This window comes from Alexandromys fortis, unplaced genomic scaffold, assembly GCF_014885135.2.
Source record: "Alexandromys fortis isolate MF-2015 unplaced genomic scaffold, M_Fortis_MF-2015_v1.1 scaffold_13, whole genome shotgun sequence".
NCBI lineage: Eukaryota > Metazoa > Chordata > Mammalia > Rodentia > Cricetidae > Alexandromys > Alexandromys fortis.
In genome coordinates, this window is record NW_026067908.1 from 7,705,632 (window position 1) to 7,731,645 (window position 26,014).

At 45.0% G+C, this 26,014-nt stretch overlaps 1 protein-coding gene across 2 annotated transcripts in view; it reads right to left on the minus strand.

The window, feature by feature from the left end:
* C8b (complement C8 beta chain) overlaps positions 1-13,249 on the minus strand; it is a 44,636-nt gene extending 31,387 nt beyond the window's left edge. The window contains exons 1-2 of one of the 2 annotated variants that reach the window (XM_050136193.1): positions 13,007-13,244; positions 6,657-6,813 (exon numbers count right to left, since the gene is read on the minus strand). In XM_050136193.1, the coding sequence (XP_049992150.1) occupies positions 6,657-6,813; positions 13,007-13,095 (246 nt within the window). In that variant the 5' untranslated portion in view covers positions 13,096-13,244. Of the gene's footprint in view, positions 1-6,656; positions 6,814-13,006 lie in introns of both variants that reach the window. The other variant, XM_050136194.1, reaches the window with a different exon arrangement.
* Between the last annotated feature and the right edge of the window lie 12,765 nt (positions 13,250-26,014).

Below are 26,014 nucleotides of genomic sequence, written 5' to 3' on the forward strand. Positions count from 1 at the left end.
TGAAGTTTGCAGGCAAATGGATGGAAATAGAAAACACCATCCTGAGTGAGGTAAGCCAGACCCAAAAAGAGGAACATGGGATGTTCTCACTCATATTTGGTTTCTAGCCATAAATAAAGGACATTGAACCTATAATTCGGGTTCTTAGAGAAGCTAAATAAGAAGGAGAACCCAAAGAAAATCATATAGGCATCCTCCTGAATATTAAACTTCATCAGGCGATGAAAGGAGACAGAGACAGAGACCCACATTGGAGCACCGGACTGAAATCTCAAGGTCCAAATCAGGAGCAGAAGGAGAGAGAGCACAAGCAAGGAACTCAGGACCGCGAGGGGTGCACCCATACACTGAGACAATGGGGATGTTCTATCAGGAACTCACCAAGGCCAGCTGGCCTGGGTCTGAAAAAGCCTGGGTCAAAACTGGTCTCGCTGAACATAGCGGACAAGGAGGACTACTGAGACCTCAAGAACAATGGCAACGGGTTTTTGATTCTACTGGACCTATTGGTTTCGTGGGAGCCTAGGCAGTTTCGTGGATGCTCACCTTACTAGACCTGGATGGAGGTGGGTGGTCCTTGGACTTCCCACAGGGCAGAGAACCCTGATTGCTTTTTGGGCTGACGAGGGAGGGGGACTTGATTGGGGGAGGGGGAGGGAAAGGGGAGGCGGCGGTGGGGAAGAGACAGAAATCTTTAATAAATAAATAAATTAATTAATTAAAAAAAAGGCATGGGCGTTGGAATAAAAAAATCAATACAGGGTTTCATATAGTCAGTTCAGTTCAACAATAAACCAACTCTTAGCTTAATTATTCCAATGGGTGATTTGTATATTGTCGTTTATTGGTTAAAGCATCGGTGTGATTTAAGTGAAAAAGTATGTGCTCTGAAACGCCAACTGATGCTTGTGTTCTAGTTGTATGATGTTGGGCAAATAGCTTTGTCTTTGGAGTCCAAATTTACTCATCGGTAAACTGGGGGCAATGAATTACCTAAATGTACAGCTTAGAATTTAAATTCTATAATTCTATATTTGTTGACATTATTTATATATTATGAATTATGTATTCATTTCTATCATATATAATTATACATCATCTAAAGCTCATATTTTTCCAGCACAAAATAGGTACCCAATTTTCTGTCATTATTCTTCTTTTTATTATACACTATTTTAGAGAGGTAGCAATATTGCTATCTCTCTCTTCTTATTCATTTATTCTGAGAATATTGATTCATCTATGCCATATTTAAAAGGTTGGATTTTTTTTTTTGCTTGCTTGCCTGTTGGTTCGTTTTTAATCATCATTGAGTCTCCTGACCTGCCTTCAAAAGGAGAGGGTCACTGCTGATGGCAAGAGTCACCCACAGTGACAACACAGTGCAGTGGATGCAAGACTAGGCAAGTGCAGTGTGCTTGTAATTTCATAGTGAAATCCCCAATGCAAAGATAAGAGACAGTGACTGGCTTCTGGTAAGGCTGAGTTCTGAAAGTTGAGGAGGAATATCAGGTAGATGCGGAGGTCAGGAAAAGGATGGTCAAGAACAACCTGGGGAGAGGAAGGTTTCTGGTCAAACTAATAGCCTAAAAGATGTGTCTTCTTATTCCAGAAACCAAAGATGGATGGAGAGGAGTATAAGAGGGAGAGAGAGGGAAGTTGGAGAGAGGCAGAGGAGGGCCGGCCACCAGGGATCCCAGCCTGGGAGAGGGGGCACAGAAGGAAGTGATTACATTTGAGTGGTTTTCTATTGCTAGCAGTCACAACATGTGGGAAATAAGTAGAGTACCCGCCCCCTTCAGTGTGGCATAAGGCACTCCTTATGTGACATCTGTACCGTGGATCTGGAAACTCAAAAGGTAATAGACAGCCATTCTCCTTGGAGACGCATCCTTGCTAGATGGTAGACTTGGACCTTAAATACAACTTTGAGGAACAAACATAAACAAACAAACTAGGAAAACATCAACAAACGAAGTCCATAAGGAACATACAATATATACCTATACTATACATACAGTATACATAGAATGTCCGTATACTATATGACAAACTCACAGCAAATTATCATACTAAATGGGGAAAAGTTAAAGGTATATTTTCAAAAATCTAGGACTAAATAACATGCTTATTCAATACAGAACTGGAAATGTAAGGTTGAGCAGTTAGGCAAAAGAAAGAAATAAAAGGCAGATAAATTGAAAAGAGGAGTAAAAGGATTCTGTTTGTCAGTAGCACAATCTTGTATGTAAAGTCTCTGAAGATTTCACCAAAACACTGCTGCAACTGATAAGTACAATTAAGTTGCAGGATATAAAATTAACATACAAAATCCAAAGGCATTCTTTATGCTTCAAACAGGCTGAAAAGGAGCTTTAAAATAATTCCACTTATAACATTCTCAAAAATGGTAAGACATGAAGAAAGAATTTAATGTAGGAAGCAAAAGACTGTCATAATGAAAATGAAGAAGACGAGAGACAATTTGTTTTCACGGGTTAGAAGAAATAATGTTAAAATGTCCACACTAACCGAGGTAATCTAAGATTCAATGCAATCCCTGTCAAACATGAATTGCCATATTTACACAGCTCGTGGGGGAAAATCACAAAATTTATATAGCAGCATAAACCATCCAGAAAATATAGTAAAAACAATCCTGGACAAAAAGAACAAGCAAGGGGCATCACAACCCAAGACTTAAGGCATACTACAAAGCAAAGGTGATCAAAAAATATGGGACAGATATATGAGTATGCACAAGGGTGATGGCACAGAGAGAAAACCCAGAGGTAACTTCACTTACATAGAGCCAGCATAGCTTTTCAAGGCAACAAGAACACATACTCTAGAAAGGGGTATGTTTAAAAAAAAAATAAGTGGTGTTGGAAACTGGGCATACAAGGGAGATCACTCAGTAGGTAATATGCTTACCCTGCAACCTTGAGGACCTGAGCTCAATCTCCAAAGCCCACTTCTAAAAAGCCAGGTGTGGTAGTATATACTTGTAGTACCAGGGATGTATATGTGGCATACATAACCTTGAAACTCTCCAGCCAGGCAGTTTACCCTACTTGGTGATTTTAGGCAAGTAAGAGACCTTAAGTCTCATAAGCCCCACATTGGGCTCCATTTCTTGTAAGGCCCATGCTGGGCACCATGTCTTATAAGACCCATGTTGGGCACCATTTGCTGTATCCCATGTCAGGGCAGGAACATCATCTGGGTCCCACCTAGATTATTCATCCATGCTTGGAGAGAAGTATGATGACTAAGAAATGGCAGGTGGAAAATTAAAGATTAAAGACAGAGACACAAGATAAAGTCAGGAGAATGCACCCGTAAAAACTGAAATTGGCTGCATAGACTTTATATACCCCAATCCAAAGAGGAGGGGGAAGACAAAGGACTTCTTCACCACAATACAAGGAACAAAAAAAAATCACCTTCTCAATATGCAAAGCATCAAGTAACCACACTCTAGGTCAATACATCCTGCTAGTAGCCACAACTTGGGTCAAACTTCTTGTTAATAACCTTGAAGGAGCAAGAATAGGCCTGAACTCTCTGACTTTTAGTCAAGGTGAGAAAAATCCACATCCTTGGGTTCCCATATTCTGTCAAAAAATGTAGATGGAGCTTTATGAATGACCTCCTTGTATGTGTAGTCACACTCAAGTACATATGAGCAGAGAGAGAGAGAAAGAGAGAGAGAGAGAGAGAACAAATGAATGAACACTGAACACATATCTGTAGAAGACTGAAACTAGAAAGGCCCTTATATATTTTAAAAAAAAAACAATTTGCCAGGTGTGGTGGATAATACCTTTAATCTCAGCATTTTGGAGGCAGATGCAAGTAGATCTCTGAGTTGGAAGCCACTATGGAACTACAGAGTGAGTTCCAGGACAGCCAGGGCTACACACAGACACCCTGTATTGAAACAAACAAACAAACCAAAAATAAAACTTAAAATGTGTCAAAGATCTAACGTAAAATCTCAAACTATGCAACAACTGAAAGAAACCAGGGAAACATTTCAATACCTAAGTATTGAGCAAACAAGACTTTAGCTAGTATAGACAATAAATGCAAAGCTAGACAAATGGGATTAGGTCATACTAGGAAGTATCTGCACAGACAAGGAAATGATCAACAGTGTTAAGAGACAAACTGAATGAGGAAAGTATCTGCAAACTTCATCTGTCAAGAAGCTAATACCCAGGATATATAAGGAATTCAAATAAAAAAATTCTAATAATCTGAGTTTTAAAGGGGCAAATAATCTATGATCTCTACAAATATGTATAAATGATATTATATAAATGGTAGAAAGATTGAGAATGGAAGGCCTTACACATTGTTGATAGGAAAGTAAGTTAATAGAGCCATCATGGATTACAGAAAATAATACCAGAGGCTCTAGAAAGGAAGGAGGAAGGGAAGAGGGTGGGGAGGAGGATGAAGATAAGAACAAAGAAGAAGGAAGAATTCTTTTTTAATTTTGAAAATCCTGAAAATAGGCTTACCATATGAGTCAATAGTCTAAATCCTAAGTATACATCCAAAGGTGATGATGGCATTTTATCAAAAATAAATCATAATTCCCATATTTATTACAACAAGATTTACCATACCAAGAATAAGAAATCAATAAAGACGTTCATCAAGAGATGAATGGATTAAAATGGTATAATTGATAATGGAATGCTAGTCACCTATAAAAGGATGATCCAGTCATTTGTGCAACATGAATGGAATCTGAGGACATCATGCTAGGGGAAATAAGCTAGACAGAGAAAGCCAATCACAGGTTCCTACTCATTTGTAGATGAACAATAGTTCATCACAGACGTAGAGGATAGACTAGAGGTTGTGAGGAGCTAGAAAGAAAGGAGGGGCAGAGAAGGGGTGCTATTGATTATCAAAACACTTTGTGTGTGGGGTTCTAATGCTCTATATAATTCAGAAGATAAGTGAACAATAATTGTATAGTTCAAAGTAACTAGGAGTGTTGATGTTCAAGTTTCTCTACATGTCAACAGAAGAAAACAATTATATTTGAGTGAAGGAAAGGCTAATTACCCTGGCTTGATCATTGCCCAGTGCATATAGGTATCAAATTATAAAACTATACTTCGCAAATAGCACAAATACTGGAAGTCAATTAAAGGATACAAATAAAGCCACACATATGTAGTAGGCTCTCAGAAAACTATCCCTAAGCTCTTAAGTCAAAGTAGGTCTGGGAAGGATGGAAATGCACCTCTAAGCCTGGGTTGAGAGGTTTTCCTGAACCCTAGCCATGGAGCCTGCAGACAGGGCTGGTGCCAACTGAAGAAGTCCACAGTGAGTTCCAGGGACCAGCTCTGACTGGCTGGCTCACGCTCAGTCCTTCTGGTGTATGGTGCAGATGGAGCAATTATCCAGATAATTGGATCAATATTGATAACTTCAGCAAGAAAACTTACTCTGGGAACAGAACGATAGTGCTGGGCTCTCCCCCATTGATCCGGTTAACTGCAAAATTGCCCTGGGCTGGCTTCCTCAGCCTTTTCTGAGTATTTGCCATGATAGGTCTGGTTTCCCAAGGAGCCAAGGGATGGGCAACCATATATTCTTTCTCTCTCTCTCTCTCTCTCTCTCTCTCTCTCTCTCTCTCTCTCTCTCTCTTTTCTGGCATATCTGCTTTGTTCAGAGCTGGGGTCCTAGGTCAGCTGTCCCATTGCAAAGAAGCCAAAGGATAGGCACCATGGAGACAAACTCTACTGGCAGAAAAATCAGGACGAACCCCATGGCCTGAGCTAAGGCTTATCTGCTACTAGAAGGCTCTGAGAAGCCACTTATACCTGTTCTAAGACTCCATTAATCTGCCTAACAGAATAGGTGGCAGCCACCTTCTTTTCCTTGCGAAGATGTCAGAAAGCAGAATGAGCTCAAATATGAGTGTTATGAAACACCTGTTAACATGCATGCACACTTACAAGTTTTTTGTTTATGGCAGCAAATGATAAAAGCCACATTATGATATATGCTAGGATATAGGGTAGGGGGGGACCTACAGAAGCCTGTAAAAGTTGTTTTACCTAAGTGGAGCTAGGGTTGATGAGCAGTCAGGGAAGGCTTCATGGAAGAGGTTGCCTGGAGCAGAGAATCAAGTTCTGAGTCATGTCAGAAAGTAAAAATAGTGGGAGAGGTCATTGCTGGCTGAGAAAACATCATGAACAGAGACCCAGAGCAAACGACACAGCTGGAAGCTTCCAAGAGCTGATGTATCACAGAGACGAGGCCAGGGTAGGTGACACACAAGTCTGGCTTTGATTCTTAGGGCTCATTTGGGGGAAAGACTTGGTCTGATGTAGCTTTGTGGTAGCTTCCCTGGCTATACTGTGAATGACGGATAAAAAGAGCAGGTCAGAGGCAGGACGTGGCAAAGACAGATGTGTGGAAAACATGGTAATACCCAAGGAGGCACCGGCTTGCTGTTTGAGAAAGCATAGAGAAAGGAGAATCACTCTGATGGCTTGCATCTTAAAGGCCAGACTATGGCCGGTCACCACCACTAGCGCCTCTGCCAGATGTTGAAGACAAGTCTCCTTCTTTACCTCCCACCCATGCCCAGAAGTTTAGTGCTCATCCAAGGCCTGAGATCTTACCCTTTTCTTTTGGCAGGGGTCACACGCCGTCCAGGAGGACCAGCTGGATAGCTTACAGTCAATGGGCGCTGGAGGGACATCCACACTCCGTGCTTGTCTGCTCTTAACGAGGCTCTGGTTGGCTGCATCTGTGTCGAAGAAATCTGGCTTCTCTCCTCTACAAATCATCGTAAGGAAATAGTCGCATATCCCAAAGGAATTAGAGTCATTCCCTGCCACCCATCAATCACCCATTCCATCAAATGCAGGTCAGATCATGAGGGCAGGGTGGGCCATTTATCGTTCCAGTGCTTGCTAATTCATCTAACAAATCTGTACTGAGCCCCCAGGACGTGCCTGACATTAGGAGTACTGTGCTAAAAAGTACTGGACTCTGGTAAGAAGACAGTATCTCGGTCATTTGTGCCATCCGGTTTCTGATCTGTATGAGCTTCATGCTTCTCCTCCATACAGTGGCTGAAATGTGTTCCCTTACATGGCTGTTTCTGGTTTACAAATTATAGTCACTAAGTGAGCGCTTAAACTCTTAGGAATTAAGGGTACACAGGAAATTCATCACAGCACCACACTCCCTATTTCTGGGTCTCCCTTTTTATCCTCTGAAGATTGAGGGGTTTGCCCTAGTTGATGTCTTTTCAGATTAAATATCCACGAAACATGTGCCAAGAACACTTGGTACTGAAGACATCAGGCTTCTGGGGATATGGTACGGGGTCTTCTTAAGAGAGAAACATACCTTGCATCTTAGCAATTTTTAACGCGTGCAGGCCCCATGCCCAGAGCTGGGGTTGAAGATGTGTAGAGCTTAGGCATGAGTTCATTGAGTCTGGAAGCTGGGTAGAAGGTGGGAAGCTGGTGCAGGAGTGTCCCATTCCAACCACCCTGTGCATGATGTGAACTTGAACCATTGCAGGGCCAGGGTAGAGGAATAGGGGAGTAAGCTCTCAAGCGGAAGTGATGGGAGGAGATCAGCAAAAGGATGGACTGGGAGGGGATGAGAGGGAGGAGAGAGTTTAGGTTGATGCTGGTATCCTACTTGAATGCCTAGTGGTGGCGACATAGGAGGACAGAGATGTTGGGGAAGATGGTAGAGGCAAGCTAAGCTCTAGGTGCTCATAGGAAAGCCACAGAAACTCACTCAAGGCACAGTTCCTACCTGGCTCTGAAATCACTAAGAGTTCTGTGTTGAAGAAACAGATCTGATCATGAGAAGGTGAGGAGGGGCAGAGACTGGTCTCTTTGGAGAGAAGTGGGCCAAATACATGAGCTACTGCTCCATCGTTGTGATAAAACACTATGGCTGAAGCAACTTACAGATGGGTCTATTTGACTTACATTTCCAGAGGACCAAGAGTCCGTTATGGTAGGAAAGCATAGAAGCTAACAGCAGACAGAACATCTGGAGGGAAAGCTGAGGACTTGAACTAGAAGCAGGAAGCAGAGAGAGCTAACTGAAAATGGCACAAAGCGGTGCAACCTCAAACCTAGGCCACAGTGATATACTCCTTCAGTACTGCACTCCCCAAGACCACCCAAGACTAACCACCAGCTGGGGGCCAAGTATTCCAACATCTGTGCCTATGGGAGACATTATCATTCAAACTACCAACTACCACAACATGAAATGTGTGTGTGTGGGGGGAGGGCATCGGGGACACAGAAGAGGAGGGAACCGGTGTCAGACTGAGCCATGCAGGTCATGAAACATCTGTGGAGATGGGCGAAGCACAGAGATGGGGCAGAGGGCAGAGGAGTCACCCATCAGAGCCAACAAGTGACCTGGGAAATGAAATATGTCCGAAATGTAAGGCAGGCTATTTGTTAAGTCCCTGGCACACAGCAGGGCCGAGTGAATGAATGAACTCATTATATCATCTGTGTGAGCCTCAGTTTCCCTACCTAGACCATGGTAGATGTACTACGATTGTCTTCTTATCTCTTTCCGTGAGTGTATATATCAGTGTAATAGCCCTTGGAAGTTGTACTTTGCAAGCTAAAAAGGAGTTATAAGGAAGAAAGGAATGGAGATTTATTGAGGGCCTAGGATGTCAGACCTAAGCATTGTACTAGATGTTTTCTGATGCTTTCATTCCATCCCACAGATACACTAGAAGGCAGCTATGGAATGAGGTCACCTGGACAGATGCTGAACTGGCTCACAACAACACAGCAAGCCTGCTGCAGTGAACCCGGGACATAGTTGCCCTGAGATCTAAGCCTAGGTCTGTCTGAGCCTGAGTATACACTCTCCCCCTTGGCCCATGATATCTGGGAGCGGATCCAAGCTGTATCCATTCCTGTCACCTCCCATCACTCTCTCTATAAGTGTCTGCAAGGCCTGTTTCATACCTGTCTCTAAGATTAAGTCATTAGGGGGAACATCACAAAGTCTCCACTGTCAAACACACAGGACATCACTCCAAACAAGGTCATTAACGACACATTCTCACTTGGCAGAAGTCCTAAAAGGAGGATAATATTAACTACTGTGAGCTCCATTTCCATGGCGGGCCCCAGAGACTGGCAAAAATCAATTGCCTGGTAAAGTTGGATCTTTAACAAAAGGTCAAAGACTCTACTGGAAACCACAGGTGGGTACTTGAAAGTGGTTACTGAGGCAGGATGCTGCACCCCAGCGGGGGCCCTCCGATGGGCTCCTATCTACTAATTTGCTCACGTTTGACAAAACAATACTGTCTGTGATTTGGCTTCTCCTAAGTATGTATTTGACAGCTCTGTGGGGTACCTTCTTCCTATTTCAACTACAAAGCAGTTACGCTGGGTTTTTTTTTCTAAGTATCACCCCAATTCGGGACCACAGTGGAGACCAAGTGGATAAGTAACATGCACAGTCGCTATTAAGAGTCACAATTATTTTCCTCACCAAGATCTGAGAGCCCGTTAATGGGCAAGATGATGACTTACAGAAGGAACGCGCAAGACGTAGCTATAACCACCAGCTCTCTCATTTTAACACCCAATTTCCATTACGGAGGTGGTAATATAATGAAATAATCAGCAGAATAAATAGTATGTTTGTAAATTACATCGGGTAAGCGTGGTTCATTAGTGCCGCAAAATGCAAATCTAGAAGAGAGGCTACTGTCAAGCCCCATCTTGAATTTGAGATTGGCACGGAGTGGCACAAATGACAGGTTCAACTGAGGCCTCTGCGTGCGGCTATGTGCACCTTCCGCCCTGAGGAATTTCTATGGAAACAAGCCCACCGCCTTGGCTTCTGCTGAGATGCCTCCATATGGGGAAAGTAGATAAGAAAGAGTAATAGAGGGGATGCATGTGGTCAAAGTATATTAGGAGCATGGATGGGAGGGCCGTAATGAAAGCCTGACATGCAGTTAGCAGACACGAATGCAAAGCCCAACTCGTCTGTAGCATAAAACTGCCTTGAGAAGTACCAACGTTAATAATCACCCAGGGCCCCACACCCACAATTGACCCTGTCAATCTTTTGCCACACTTGCGTAGTCTTTAACTGAGAGGCATCTCCGGGAATTGGGCATCTGGGTACCACGCTGGCCCCAGTCCTGTTTGTTCACCATCCTCTTCCGAGGCCAGTGACTGTCGCAGACACGCTGTGTGTCATGCGAGCATCTTGCAAATGCTCTTGTTCATCTGTGCACTGTTCAGCGTCACCTTCCTGTGCTTTGCTTTGATCTTGTACATCTTCCTCTACTACTGCTCGGACGTGGGGGCGTCTGCCCACCCATGCCAACCAGATCCACATTGATTCCTAAAGGAACCTAGTATTGCCTCTTTCATCCAGATGCTATCCCCTACATCTTTTGCATGCCATTGATTCCTCTGAGGGACATTTATATCCTAACAACATTTTGCAATTTCAAAAAAAAAAGTTAGCATTAGCAGCATTTTATACATCACTGGAAATATGTCCCTTCTAGGAGGTGCCAACAAGGACATGTCTTTCTTTGGGGTGCACAGAATATTGTTGCCAGCCTTAGGGCATATCGGTCTGGGTCCAGGTCTTCTCCCCTCTTTCTCTGATCAAAATAAAGATGGATCCACCAAGCACGGCAGGATTAGGTCAGCAGTAAATTCCCGGCCCTCAGCTTATACGGATGGGGCACATCAATACATTTTGGCTTTCTGTGGAAAATGCCCTGACACAACAGCTTTCTTGTCACACGCAATTTGTTTGGCAGCTGCATCCCCGTACCAACAGCATCTTCCACTTTGCTGGAATGGGGGAGTGGTTTCTGGGGGAAAGGTTTCCCATTTCTCTCTGTCGTTTGCTGTTGCAGACACAGAATTTAAAGCAACATCTCAAAGAAGCAAATCTGTGTCCAAGAGAAACATCCTGGGTGCCCAGCAAGTTGGATGGATTTGGGAAGTGTGTTGATGAGAGGCAGGAAAAAGAAAGAATGCTTGCGTTCTGCACACACGCCCCCAATGGACTGAATAGCCCTGAGAGCCACACGGTCTTTAAGCCCCGGTTCCCTTCTCTCTACAACTGTGAGAGAATGGCTGTGGGGACGAGAGTAAAGGCCTGGAACAGAGTGATGATCAATACAGATCAATAGGTCACATGACAGTGTGGCCTGAGCAATGAAATGACAAAGTTTCTGATATGAAAGAGGTTGCAACACTTTCTGCTCCTACAGAGAATACTTTGGTTTTGCTTTCTGTGTCTGATACTCAAAGGCATGTTGTGTTCAGGACGGGCGTGTGGGAAGCCTGGGTGGAGAGCAGAACATTCAACCAGGGTTCGGGAAGGGCTGGAGGCTCACTGAGTGCGAGCCATTCTCTTCTCCTCTCTGGGGATCAGGTTTGTCCTTCTCCAGAGTGGGAAGAAGGGGCCACCCCTGCTCCTCTTAGGACAGAGCTGTGAGTTTTATAGCCTGCACTTAGTACCTGGTGGAATCACAGCCCCTACTTAAAAGAGAACTTGCCAATAAACACACCCCACTGTGTTTATTTCAAACCATCTACACCTGAAGGAATGGTTCCATGCCCTAGCTACTTCTTCCTCCTCCTCCTTCCAGTTCTCACCTTGCTGTCTACCCAATGAGACTGAAATGTCCCTGGAGCCTTGGGAACAAGCCAGGCTCTCTTACACCTCCATGCCTTTGTGTATGCTGTTACCAGTGCCTGGTGGATGCACCCTGTATCCCTTGCCAGAACTAGTCACTCTTGCTCTCTCTTGATTGCTGTTTGTGCCCGTATCATCTCTCATGTCTCGGTGTTTGCTCACACACTGCCTTGCTCCCTGAGAACACGAGTGAGGGTCTTGTTCAGCTCTACACACTCCATCATAAACAAGGGGCCGCCTGCAAGTACATGCTGCCTCTGGGAGGGTTGTATGAGCCCTCCCCTCTTGGTACAACTCCCTGGGCACTGCAGGCTTCTCTGTGCCCACAAGTCAATGCTTGGAAAGCCCTGGCGATACAGTTAGTCTGTCCACCAAGTTGAGGGTCATGCTGACTCTAAGGGTGAGTGCTGGGGTGTCTGGTGGGTGAAGACTCATGATCTTGACCCCTGGGAAGGTGCTCTACAGAGATGACTAACACGATGCCTGGCTCAGGACAGTAGGCACAGCGTGGCGCTGCTCACACCATTGAAAGGTTACTATCGGGGAGCAGTCGGAGAGTAAAGAAAAACCAGCACCCCTCTCCTTCCACAGCAGTGCTCCTGATCACTCTGGTACCTGATTACGCCGGTACCTGAGCACTTCCACATCTCATGGTGGGAACTGCTCAGGCACAAGGAGGGTCTCCAGATTGCCAACACTCTGGCACCTCTTTCTCTAGAATCCCAGTTTGAGGTCCGACTAAGATTATTTTCTTTAGCTCTTTTTACATCCTATGACTAGAAACTTGGATGCAATAAATCAGTTGTTTAGCTCCTGGGAAAAACATTTGTGAGAGGGGGAGGGTAAAGAGAGGAAGAAAGAGTTTGAGAGACCCACTCACCCTAGATATACGGGGCTGCTGGGTGGGTAGAGCAAGACACTGCCATTTATTCAGATCAATCATGTGAACTGGCTCTTTTTTTCCATATATAATAATCCTCCTTTTGCATGAAGAGCCAGACCAAAGCTTCACTCAGAATATAGAACATGTCTCCTATTCTTCTCAGCATGACAAAGTTCATTTAAATATGTCAGTTCTTTAACAGGTGCTTTTCTTGAAGCCAGCCACTTGGGCCCACAATAATTCAGAGGGAGTTGTTGATTTTATTTTATCAGACACAAGCAAATTGCTCCAAGAGATGTCCCTCTGTCCACAGGCATGTGGCAGGCTGGTCAGCACGGAGTGGTTTTCACGCTCTCTGCTATGTAACTGATCAGGGAACCATGTGTACCCGTGACTTACCTGGACCCAGAGAGATGGAGACATCCCAGGGCAGCGCAGAGAAGACATGACTTTGCCAGGGTCCTCCAAGCCTGGGTCCCTGTCTTCATGTCTGTGTGACAGGCGCTCCGGTGAGCTTCCCAGATGCCTGAGAAGCCTACTCACTCTTGCTACTTTCAGCTCTGTTCTCATAGAGCAAACAGCTCGGCAAAGGCAAAGCAAACAGAAGCCGGTGCCTGGGACAGCAGTTGACTTTGCACAGCAGGAATGCACTCATTCGTGTGACTCTGCAAAGGAAAGGCAGCGAGGAACACGGTAACTCCATGCAGGCTACCTCAGCTGAGTAACTCAGGTAGCCACACACCGCAGCCTCCCCCAGATGGGGCATGCTAGATAAGTTCATATAGGGAAAGTAGTGTGTGCAGTCACATGTTGAGTACTCAGAGACGCGTTCTGTTCTCAACAAATCGAGTTGTAGGGTCTGAAGTCAGATGGGACTGGGGCTGAGCTCCAGGTTTGTAGCAACTCTGAGGAGGGCTCTAGAGCTCAGCTACTAAAGTTTGAATTCTTTCTATATGATTTCCACCCGAGTGCAAATTCTTCTATATGATTCTCAGCTGTGTGCCAGAACACATACTACCCTCTGCATAAAACAAACAATAACAGTGCCCGTCACTCAGTGCTGTACTGAAGGGGTCAGTCAGTGGGAGGGTGACAGGAGATACATTATAAACAGGCATGAAAATGTCACAGTGGGACCCATTATTATGATGATTATTACATGCAAATAAAACATGAGTCAGTCTAGATATCCAGAATGCATTGAGAATTGCCAGGCGGGTACCATGTGCTTTCTACATTCACCCGATATTCTCCATTTCCTCTTGATAAAATGCCTCAGAATTGGAAGAATCAGATGAGATGCCAAATGTGCTAACGTCATGTAAAGTGGTATTGTAAAAATTATAATTTTACAAAAATATCCTAAAATGCATTGCTGTGTTGACACGGGTTTTATAGGGTCTTATTTATGGGGCGATCAGCTCTGACCTTGCTGGGAAGTAAAGTTTATCAGATGATTGATGCAGGAAAATTCAACATTTGTTTCTGATACTTGCTGGAAACTGTTGAGAGCCACAGTTGATACAACTGAGTGGCCACCAGACTCTTCACCTACCATGATTCCCTCATCTGCTAGGTTATAGAAACCATGATTCCTTCTCTGGGGTGGAACACAGCCAAGACAGGATCACTCACAACCATCAGTATACTACCTGAGCCTAGGAGGACAGGCAACCCCACCTATAAACTTTTGTTGCCCAGGATAGCACCCAAGTTCATCTGGGACCCCTCCCTGTTCAGTCACCTTAAAGGAAAAGACCAGAGAGAAGCATTCTAGAAATCATACAATCAACTCAGCCACTAGAAATGCTTCTCAGGGATGAGGGAGATGACTTAGTGTGTAAGAGTGTTTGTGCAAACAGAAGGACTAAGCTCAGATCATCAGTACCTATGTTTGAAGCAAAAAACAACAGCAAAAACCTACTAGGTAAGGCCACAAGCATCTGTACAGGATCAGGAGCCCTTGTCTTGAAGGAATAAGACAGAGGAAGACACCCAATATTTTCCTATAATCTCTGTACACATGTGTCTGTTCACGCACAACACATGGAAAAAGGAAGGAAGGAGGATGGGAGAGAGAGAAGGAGGGAGGGAGGGAGGAAGGAAGGGAGCACCTGTTAGGTTGCCCATAAGCAGATGTGAGGTGGGTATTTACACATTCCAATTCCACCTAAACTGTGGTCCTGATTCCAACCTGGAGACAGTGGCAAAGAGCACAGCACTGGTGTGTGTGTGTGTGTGTGTGTGTGTGTGTGTGTGTGTGTGTGTGAGAGAGAGAGAGAGAGAGAGAGAGAGAGAGAGAGAGAGAGAGAGAGAGGTGCACTGTGCAATGCTTAGGCAAGATTCAAATACTGAGGCTTAGAGAAGCACCTTCCAGATTCCCAAGAATCAACAAACTAAAATCAAATCACAAATTATCCTCATCAGGTGGCATCAATGAACTCCTTAAAGAGTAGATGTTGGATAGGTTGGGAACGTGGTGAGGAACCTCAGAGGGAAGAGGTGACAAGTATCATGAGGATGGGATAGAAAAGGCATTTGCTGTTCTTTGCTCTTACCTATTTCTCCAAAACTGTCTTATTTATGAAATAGAGACTGTTCATTGACATCCACCCCATAGGTTGTCTCCAGATTTAAATGTTTTAAATGGGAAACCTTTAACCTACTTCCAGATGTAGACTGTGGTGCTCTCCCAGCCTACTTCCTCTCCGTGTCTGCTGGAGTAGCTGGGCTGAGGTCAGGTGTGCAGAAAAGGGGTGGAGGGACATCTAGAAAAGATAATGGTCCCTCACATTCTCTACAGCAGATCAACCTGTTCATATTACAGTCACCATTAACTCAAGCAGGAGGCACGGTCTCACCAGCGTCACCAAGGATTCAGCTGAACTGAACTTTGACACAATTGATCGCTGCAGTTAATCATTGGTAAGGAGGCAGAAAATTGAGTTCTGAGAACTGTCCCTATTCCCATCCATGTGTGTATTAGTTTGCTTTCTATTGCCATGGTAAAGAAATCATGGCCAAAAGCAACTTGGGGAGCAATGGGTTTATTTAGTTAACACTACCTGATCACAGTCCATCATGAAGAAAAGTCAGAGCAGGGGCTCAACACAGGAACCTGGAGGCATGCTATTGACTGGCTTAACTCCATGGCCTGCCCAGCTTGTTCTTCCACACAGCCCAGCCCAGGCCTACCTGCCCAGTAGTGGTACTGTACACAGCAGGCTGGACCTCTGACATCTATTGTTAACTAAAAAGTACTGCATGGGCCAATCTGAGGGAGGCATTTTGTCAAAAAACAAAACAAAACAAAACTCAAAGAGCAAAAACTAATGACCACAGCATATGTAAGAGAAATCAAATCCTTATACAGCAAGGGTCTCCTTTTGACCTGCTCACCGCCAAACATCCATGCAGGAACCTAACGTCAAAGTTACATGAGTGAATCATGGGTTTTTCACCTCTGTGCTTGCCCAGAATAGATGCCACAGGGATTAAATAATCCTCATCGTTTTATAATAATATCAGGTCCTTTGGTCCCTAAAATATCTCGTCCCAGGATTCCCCATGCTGCTCACCTGAGGCCGTGTGGGAGGATGGGAGCCTGCACTTGCAGAATAATAACACACACTTCCACGGCCAGGATTGTAGCAATGTCATAGTCTTCCCATTTGTCGTCCTGTTTGAGATCAACAGTAAACCAGCACACCAAAGATTGCCCCCATGCCTGTAGGTTGGGGCTTTACAGCTGCTTCCACAGCTGGCGGACAGCAAATCCATTGCCAGATACAAGCACTTTTTTTTCTGACCTCTAGACTCTGTCTTTTCACAGTGACTCTTAGAGTGCCAGCATTGCTTCAGGTCTGGTGAAAAGATGAAAAGTTAATATCTCACGAGACCTCTGGTCTAGCTGCTGTCCTACGGGCTGGACCTCTTATTGATGGTCACAGGGGACCTTCAAAATGAATCGTGTGTTTCTAAGCCTTAAACTCTATGTTAATTCACCATTCTATGAACCCATCTGCCAACTTCCGCTGATGGAATGTTGCAGCCTATACTCAGGTCCATTGCCAAGTTTCGGGGTTTTACCACACCAGCACTGTGCTCCTGGAACAGACTTACCTTTTAATGCACAACAAATGGCTGCTGAATGTAGCTTACGAGAGGTTTGGGCAAAGCTGATAACGCTGTCTGTTCAATCACCTGCCGGGTGTGTGTTTTAGCTTGTTTTTTTTTTTTTTTTATTGCTATGATAAAGACCACGATCAAAAGCAACTTGGAGGAAAGAGTTTACTTATTTGTCCATGTTACCAAAACACTTGGCAGAAACTATTAATAGGAGGAAGTTAGTTTGCCTTGTGGTTTCAATATGTTTCACATGCTTGGGCAGAACATCATGGTGGCAGAAGTGTGTAGCAAAGATTTTCTATTTCTTGAAAGGCAAGAATAGATCACACAGTGTACAGGAAGAAGCCAGAACAAGACAAAAGTCCCCTAGAGACCTACTTTATCCAACTATACTCCAAGCTCTACCTTTAACTACCTGCCACTAATGCCATCCTGGAATGAACCCCCCAAATCAGCTATGTTCATTCCTTCCATGGGTGCCCTCACTCTCCAACCATCTCTAGCGATGCCTTTCCTCACACACTCAGGGGCCTGCCTTATTCCCAGGAAGCCTTTAATCCAATCAAGGTTAATCACTGCATCTTATTTATCGTTTATATCCTAAACAAATCCTTTAAAGCCTCTGAGCAATACTTACCTGAGTTGCAAATGCAGGCTTCTTGAAATCATGCTGCAGTGGTCATTTATTGAACACCTATTAGACAATGGGGACAGTGTTAAGATGCCATAGCCCTTCCCCATGAGAGCCGACAGCCTCCTGAGGAAGCTGCACTGTGACAGAGGTCTTCCTGGTGCTGTCTGGGCACATGACAAGTACATCCATGTGTGTGTGGTTAGGAGCAATGTATTCTCTGAAGGTAGCTGGTCTTAGGAGTCAAGCAGCAGTCAGAAAACCAAAGGGAGGGCATATAGTATTGCAGGGACAGAGGGTATCAGCGTGGAGATGCAAAAGTGTCACCACCTAGGGGATCAGCATGACCAGCAGTAGAAACGAATGAAAATGGGGAGGTTGGCTGAGATCATACAACCAGGGCCTCTAGGGTAGTGCTGCTGACAAGGGGTTTATTCTGAGTGCAGGGAGGGCATCTGAACATCAGGGGCTGAGGGAAGGAAGGGGCAGCTCGCTTTGTGAGAGAGTCTCTCGTCTGCAGTGTAGAGAATGGATTATGGAAAAGCACTGGAGCAGAGAGCCCCGAGGCACCGCCGAGATAGGAGCAGAGCAAAGTACCAAGTCAGTCTCCGGGAGAGGCCAATGTCATGCTGTCTGCGAGTGGCTTTGGATCCTGCACAGCTCTGCACAAAGGGGATTGCTGTGAGAGAGCGGCTCTGCTAGGGAAGGCACATTAACTTCCTCCGGCCGAGAGTGGCAGCTCCTCTGAGCAGCATTGTTCTGGGTGGAACACAATTGCTCCTTCGCCTCACACACACCCGTGGGTGGCAGCATGATTCCCCTGCCAGAGAGCTCCTTGTCTTCCAAGGCCACTGTGGTGGGTCCTTCTGGTGTCTGCAAACTCCTGATTTCTGTAGGATTGCCTGAAGGCTTTTCCTTGAGGCCCAGGGCACCTGCTTTAAAAGAGCCCTTAGCAGACGGCTGGCTGTGCTGGCTCCATCCCTCAAGGTGGCTGCGCATACTGCAACCCCTTACGCATGCCGTACATAGTATCATCACCATGGCTTAGAACTGCTCCTGGAAGAAGCATGGTGGGTTGAGTGGGCAGAAGAAGGTGAGATTCGCATGAGAAAGAAGGAAAAAATAAAAAGAAAACCAAATCATAGCCCTGGCATTATGGGAGAGTGTCGTCCCTTTGTGGCCAAGAGAATCGCTGTTGACGGAGTCGCATCCCCTTCCTGTCAGGCTTCGCTACATTTCTCAGCTCCCATGACTGTTCATTATGTGTGGCTTTGGACCTAAAATCTCTTCGGTGAAATAGAGAGAAGTGATATATGCAACTCCATATATTTTCTTCATTATCATTTAAATTTTGTTGAGAATTCTGTAGTTGTATACAATACATTCTGATCAAATTCACCTTTTCCAACCCCCAGACAGTCTTAACATGTCCCTCTTTCTACATCATCTGTATCTATCTATCTATCTATCTATCTATCTATCTATCTATCTATCTATCTATCATCTATCATCTATCATCTATCTTCTATATCTAGCTATCTTCTACCTATTTTCTCTCTCTCTCTCTCTCTCTCTCTCTCTCTCTCTCTCTCTCTCTCGTCTGTCTCTCCACTGTGTCCAATTAGTGCTGCCTGTATTGCATGGGTGTCAGATCAGTCATGGAAGCATGGACAACATGTTAGTGGCTATATCCCCAAATAACAACTAACCCCTCCCCTACCTGCTATCAACTACCAATTGCTCCTCAGCTATGGGTAGGTTTCCCATACTCTTCCCCATATAGAAATCAATCTCACTAACAGGGAGAGTTGAGAGAGATATCCCATGTTGACTAGCATTTGTAGAGCCAGAAGGGACTATGAAGATACTGGGGAGGAAAGGCTGCCATGGTTTTGCCCTGCACTGAACCCTGCGCCTACAATACTGACATAACAGGCAAGGCAAGGTGTGCAATAAGTGATGCTGCCGCTTTAGGAGATGCACATAGGGCATGCACGACCCCACAGACTCTCCCCTTCCCTTTGGTGTGAACGGCTGGCATGAACCTAGAAGCTGATGCAGAAGAGGGCAGCTGGGAAGTCTAGGGCTCAGTGTGACTGAGTGGAGCAGAGTCCTTCCCACTCTCTGCCGACAGGCGGTTCTTGATAAGTGTCTGAGCCACGAAGATGCTAGGGATTTTCTGTTATGTTGGCTAGAATTACCTAAACTAATATTGTATCCCTCCCGTAATTCCCGTTCCTCAAATTCTCGTTCTCAAAGCATGGTGCACATTCATTGGAAGAGTCATGGCTGAGAAAGCCATCTCAGAGTCGTGACCGCTCTGGAGGGGCACAAAGGTGGGATCTATTTAGTGAGAGAGAGTCACTGCCACCTAGGGTTTTTTTTTTTTTTTCCTGTGTGGACAGAGAAGGGGATTGTGCGTCCTCTCTTTGTATTATCTCCTCACGTGGAGAATGGGCAGGTGATTCTGTATGGATGTACACGGGCTTCTTTTAGTGTGTGTTAGGTGCACTAAGTACAAATGGGCCAATCTCCCTGACAAACATAGAGAGCAGCACTATGGCTTCAGAGTGTCCCCCCAATTGTGTGTATGCTGGAATCCTGGTCACTAGCAGTCAGTGGTGGTGGCGGCGGCATAGAACCTTTGTGAGGTAGGGCTATAGGAATCATGGGGGAATTGAACTGTTCTCGAAAGACTCTAATGTGGCTCTCAAAGGCTTGATCACATATTTATTTGTTTATTTATTTATTTATTTATTTATTTATTATAGAGAATGGGTTGGCTATGGTGTCAGTCAACTTCACGTTCTTGGTCTCTTTTCTATGCCATGCTTCTTTGAACTTTTAGTCATCAGAACTGTAAGCCATTGACGTCATCAGCATAGACATCGAAATGTCTTGAGTTCAACCAAGGGAAGCACATATTTTTGTGTGTTTAAAGATATATACAAGTACAGGGTTAGCAAGCTGACTCAGATAACAAGAGCCTTTGCTGTGTAAGCCTGGTAACCTGAGTTTAACTTTTGGAAATCATGTACGTGCAAGGAGAGAACTGATTCCATATTGTTTTCTGGGCTCCGACATGTGTGTCCATAAGCATGTGGGCATACGCACATGTGCGCACACACACAGATAATAATAATAAATCAAAATATGTAAGTATAGGCAACTGAATTTGAAAACAATAAAAATATCCAGAGTACTCATTTTCTACTTCAAATATTTCCAGGAATGCTCAAATGTGTGAGGAGGGAAAACGGGATAGTGGCTGGCATCGTGCCACAGAACTAATTGCCTGGGGGACTTTAAACAACTGGATGGATTATGTATTTGCATTGATTTTGCGGATTAGCTGCAGCAAATGGTGAAATTTAATCCACTTTGTTCGTCTGCTCATTCACTCATTACGGGGCCAAGTTCAAACTCCTTAGCCCAGCAAATGAACAATTTTTCAGTCTGCACGCGTGCAATGCTCTCAACTTCACACGAACCTAAACTTTCCATCGATTCACTTATACATTTAAAAATAATTATTTTTCAGCGTTCACTGTGCACCGGACCAAAGCTCTGTGCTAAGGTGGAAGGAACATCAGTAACTCTCGTGCTCACTGCACTCACAGAGCCTTCGTTTGTGGAGAGAAAATAAAGTCAAATCATTGCCTATATCTACAATGATGAATTAGAAACTGTTCATCGATTCCTGGGTCAGGGGCTAGGGTAGCTGTAACAGGGCCAGAATCCGAGAGAGAGAGAGAGAGAGAGAGAGAGAGAGAGAGAGAGAGAGAGAGAGAGAGAGNGGGAGGGAGGGAGGGGGGAGGGGAGGGAGGGGGGAGGGGGGAGAGAGAGAGAGAGAGAGAGAGAGAGAGAGAGAGAGAGAGAGAGAGAGAGAGAGAGACTTCATCTTAAATGAAAACCCTGGGATACCAAAGGTGCCCAGGACCATGGAAGGCCTGCTGAGGAAAGTCACAGACAGTGAGCAGGGTTGGCAGACAAAAGGAGACCATGTGGCCACAAACAGTAAAGCCATGGGGCAGGGCTCCCCAAGATTGTTAAGAGGCCATGTGCCTCAGACAGTGCATGGAGAGTTACAGGGTTGATTGTTTTCCTTGTCGGGCTTTGGATCCATCTCTTTTCTGTGTCCTTATGCTTTTTGGAAGAATTTATCTTGTGTCTTAAAGGAAACATTGAACTTAAACTCTTGAACAATTTTGGAACTACTAGGACTTCAGAGACTATTGGAGATTGAAAAAATACATATCACATTGTGATACGATCACCATCATTCAGGACTGGAGGTGAAAAGTTATGGCTTCAATATAAACTGTACTTCCCAGGGTCTTAATTTGAATGCTTGGTCCTTAGTTAGTGGTGCTGTTTGGGGAAGTAGGTAGTAGGAACCAGTTGGGGGAACATAGGTCACTGGCTGTACTTGGTCTGTGATTCTTTCTTTATTCCATTTCAGTTGGTCCCAAAGACAAAAAGTCCCTTTCTCCACATTCCCCTGCCACGGTGTTCCACTCAAGTATGTGGCGGAACTAACCGTGTGCAGAATTTCCGAGGCCATGATCTAAAATAAAGCCTTCTCCCTTTAGAACGTTTCTGTCGGATATTTTTTCGCAATAACAGAATGAAAATGAGTTAATAAATCAATCAAAAGTGCTGCTTTCTCCCCCAAACAGAGCCTGAAAATGCCTTTGTTTAGCCACTGCTGACACCACCACATGTGGTGGTATTTTCTTTGTGCTTTAACAGCTAAAGCTTGCCTGACGAGCAGAGTGCAGAGCTAGCAACACTAGCCATAGGGGCCAGGCAGTGGGGGCACAAACCTTTAATCCTAACACAGAGGCAGACAGATCTCTGTGAGTTCAAGGCCACCCTGGGCTACAGGAGATTGAATCAGTCTAAAAGACAAAAAGAGCCAAGCAGTGGTGGCTCACACTTTAATCCCCGCACTAGGGAGGCAGAGATGGGAAGTGATATGGCTGGGAGGAGAGAGGACTATATAACAGGAGGAGCCAGGGGCGCAGGATTCAGTCTTAGGACTTGTATGGACAGGATAACCCATTTGGTCGGAGGATTTCATAGAGGTGAGAACTGCTGGCTGACTGCTCTGTTTCTCTGATCTTTCAGCTTCCACCCCCTAATATCTGACTCTGGGTTTTTATTATTAAAAACCAATTAGAATTTGCGCTACAACCACACACATTCCTTCATACATATACTCACTGAAACTGGCAAATCTCCGGACCAAAGTGAGAGTTATGTCACTGCCTGCTGGTTCACAAAAGTTATCCCTGAACTTAGGATTCAAGTCTTAAGGATTTTGTGAATCAGTGGCACACAGGCTATGGTCTTGTCTTCAAACTGTTGTATAGCCCTAGTGTAAGGAAGCCATATAATGCAGAGGTATAACATGAGCAAAAAGCGCAGGGATACTCAGAGTAAGCGGTGAGAATATCTTACAAACAAATTCAAGCCGGGAGAAGCTGGTCTTGTTGATATGTTTGTGGGGGGGTGGGGGGGAGGAGGCAGGGCTATCTCCGTATCTAAAGATAGCAAACCGGACACCAGAACCTTAGCCAGGACTTTTCAGTTTATTCTGTATGCTTCTTCTTAACTTTGCAAATAAAACACATGGAATTAGGCTAGCATAACAGGTATATATGTAGCGGTGGATTCCCAGTGCCATAATAAAATAGCCATCCTAGGGGACTCCCTGGGCATTTTAGAGTCAGGCAGGCTCACGGAGGCAGTATGAACTGCTCATGTTCTATAGCACGGCTAATGAAAGCCCAGAGACAGATACTGAGGTTCAACCTGAAGGCCAGAAAAGCAAATCAGCCAGCCACTGCCTCTTACCACTACCTCAGCCCAAAATGGAGATCTTGCCTCCAGGAATCTCAGAATGAGACTGTGTCTGAGAGCTGTTTCCTCCCATCTTATATTCCTCTCTAGGGCTGGGATTAAAGGCGTGCACCATCACTGCCTGATTTCTATGATAAACTAGTGTGGCTACTGGGGATTAAAGGTGTGTGTCACCACTGCGTGCTCTGTACGGCTGACCAGGGCAGCTGTTTTACTCTCTGATTTTCAGGCAAGCTTTATTTATTAAAATATCACTACCGTGCTCAGGTGCGCAAGACAGAGCAACCTAGGTCTTTTTGGCTACTGGAAAGAAGACAGTGATTGGAGTCCATCATTGTCGTGGCTTAATGTGGGGCAAAAATGCATCTGGATCTGGAAGCTGCACTAGCGTATGTTAATCTGCCTACAGAAGGAACGCCTGGGGCGGCTAGACCCTCAAATCTCATTCTCCAGGCCCTCGAATGTGGGAGGACAGCCAGTGGAGTGTGCCCTGAGAGAAGTGATGTGCCCCCTAGGCTTCCATGCAGGTTCTTGGTAGTGGGGTGGTGTGGGAGGTCCTTCTGTCTATGTGTTGCTTTTACTGGTTAATGAATAAAGAACTGCTTTGAGCCTATGGCAGGGAAGAACAGAACTAGGTGGGGAAAGCTAGGCTGTATGCTGGGAGAAAGAAGGGCAGAATCAGAGAGACGCTATGTAGCCCTGCCAGACACGGATATCAGAATGTTAGCTGGTAAGCCACAGCCACGTGGCAACACACAGATTAATAGAAATGGACTAAATTCATATGTAAGAGTTAGCCAATAAGAAGCTAGAGCTAATGGACCAAGCAGTGACTTAATTAATAGTTTCTGTGTGATTAATTTGGTTCTGGGTGGCCGGGATGAACAAGTGGCCTCCCTGCTACAGTGGGGCCTCTTTCCAAACCTTTTAGTCCAGGTCTCCCTGTCCAGCTCCAGGGCCTACTCATCTTCTGTGTTTCTTTTAGGGCCCTTGCTGCTGGTACACTCAGCATTTGTGAGACCCACTATTTGGCCCTGTTTGGAAAGAGCTGAACAGTTCTGCCCTGTACTTCTGACCCAGTCTCCGGTTTGGGGTTTTCATTTTATTTATCTATTTATTTATTTGACAGTTCATTGCTACGCAGATTAGGCTGGTCTCAGATTCACTGTGTGGTCCAGGCTGTCCTTGAATCTGAGATCCTTCTGACTCAGCTCCCAGAGAACTGGGATCACAGGCGTGCATGACGCCCAGTGGGGCTGGTGCTTTTGAGAAGCAGTGCTGAATAGCGGCACACTGTGGACGTTTGAGGCACAGCACCCGAGTAGGCCTTCATCCTGTCATTCATCAGTGTGTCTCTAGGCAAGGCGCTATGCTTCTCGGATGCCCAAATCTTTCTTTGCAAAGGGAGGAGAGTTGTACGGGGCTATAAGACTCTGGGATGGGGCTGGAGAGATGGCTCAGAGGTTAAGAGCATTGCCTGCTCTTCCAAAGGTCCTGAGTTCAATTCCCAGCAACCACATGGTGGCTCACAACCATCTGTAATGGGGTCTAGTGCCCTCTTCTGGCTAGCAGGCATACACACAGACAGAATATTGTATACATAATAAATAGATAAATATAAAAAAAAAAGACTCTGGGATGCTGTATGTAAATTTGTGAGCCTTGCTTGACACTGGACAATTTTTCCCACAAATGAAGCTCCTTTTTCCTCCTCTGACTGTAGGAAAAGGGTCATGCAGATAGAGAACCATGGGCCTGTTCAAGCTGATCTAAGACTGTTTCCTCTCTGGGAGCCCGAGGGCCGGACTTGAGTCTGAGACTGCATCCAATTTTAGATTGTTGGCTTAAAAGCCTCTTTGGAACACTCATAGCATTCTTCAGTCCTCGGCTGTCCCCAAGCATCCTTTTCCAGCCTCAGTCTCTGATCCCACAGGTAGCTGGAAATAACTAGCATTCTCTCAATGCTAAATAATTTTCGGTTGCAGTGATAATGACCATCATTGCATAAGGACACTAATAGCAGGTTTTAACAAGGCCCCATAGTGACCACAAATAGGTGTCATCACACGCTCCCCACGGTGCTTCTGGGATGCTCACTTCCCCCCCACGCAGCTCTGACCCAATTGCGGAAACAGACAGAGCAGACACAGAACTTTGGGGGAATGCAGAGTGCCTGTTTGCAGGGCTCCCTCGTCCTTCTGAAGTTCTCCGAACATTATTAGTCTCTGTTGGCCAGGAGGTGAGGGAGTCAGTGGCCAAGCCTGGGCTGCCATCTCCTTGCCGGACTTCTTGTCAATACCTGTTGACATTTTCCTGAGTAATTGTTCCAGGCACCTCAGTATATTTCTTCATATCACCGGATAGATTAAGGGGCTCTATTGATTTTGTGATTTCATGTGTGAAAGATCTAATCTTAATCTCCACTGTTCATTTTCCTTAACCTTTTAATAACATGCTAGGGAGGCAACCTGTCACAGTAGAAATTGTTTCGGAGGCATGTTGGCATAAATACGTACCACAGTTGGTTTTGTTTCCTGGGAACAGCCATTTTTTTGGAATAATAGTAATAACTATGATACCATTTGTAGGGGGCTGGGCCATTAACAAAGCACTCTCCCGTATCAACTTCTTCAGTCCTGACAGGAGTCCCGATGGGCTGGAGTTATTTTTATTCATTTTGATTTATTTATTCCCAGGGTCCTTCTACAACATGAATTATGATCATTATCTGCCACTTCAAAGATGAGGGGTCTGCACTGCCCAAGGTCACATAGCTCTCAGAG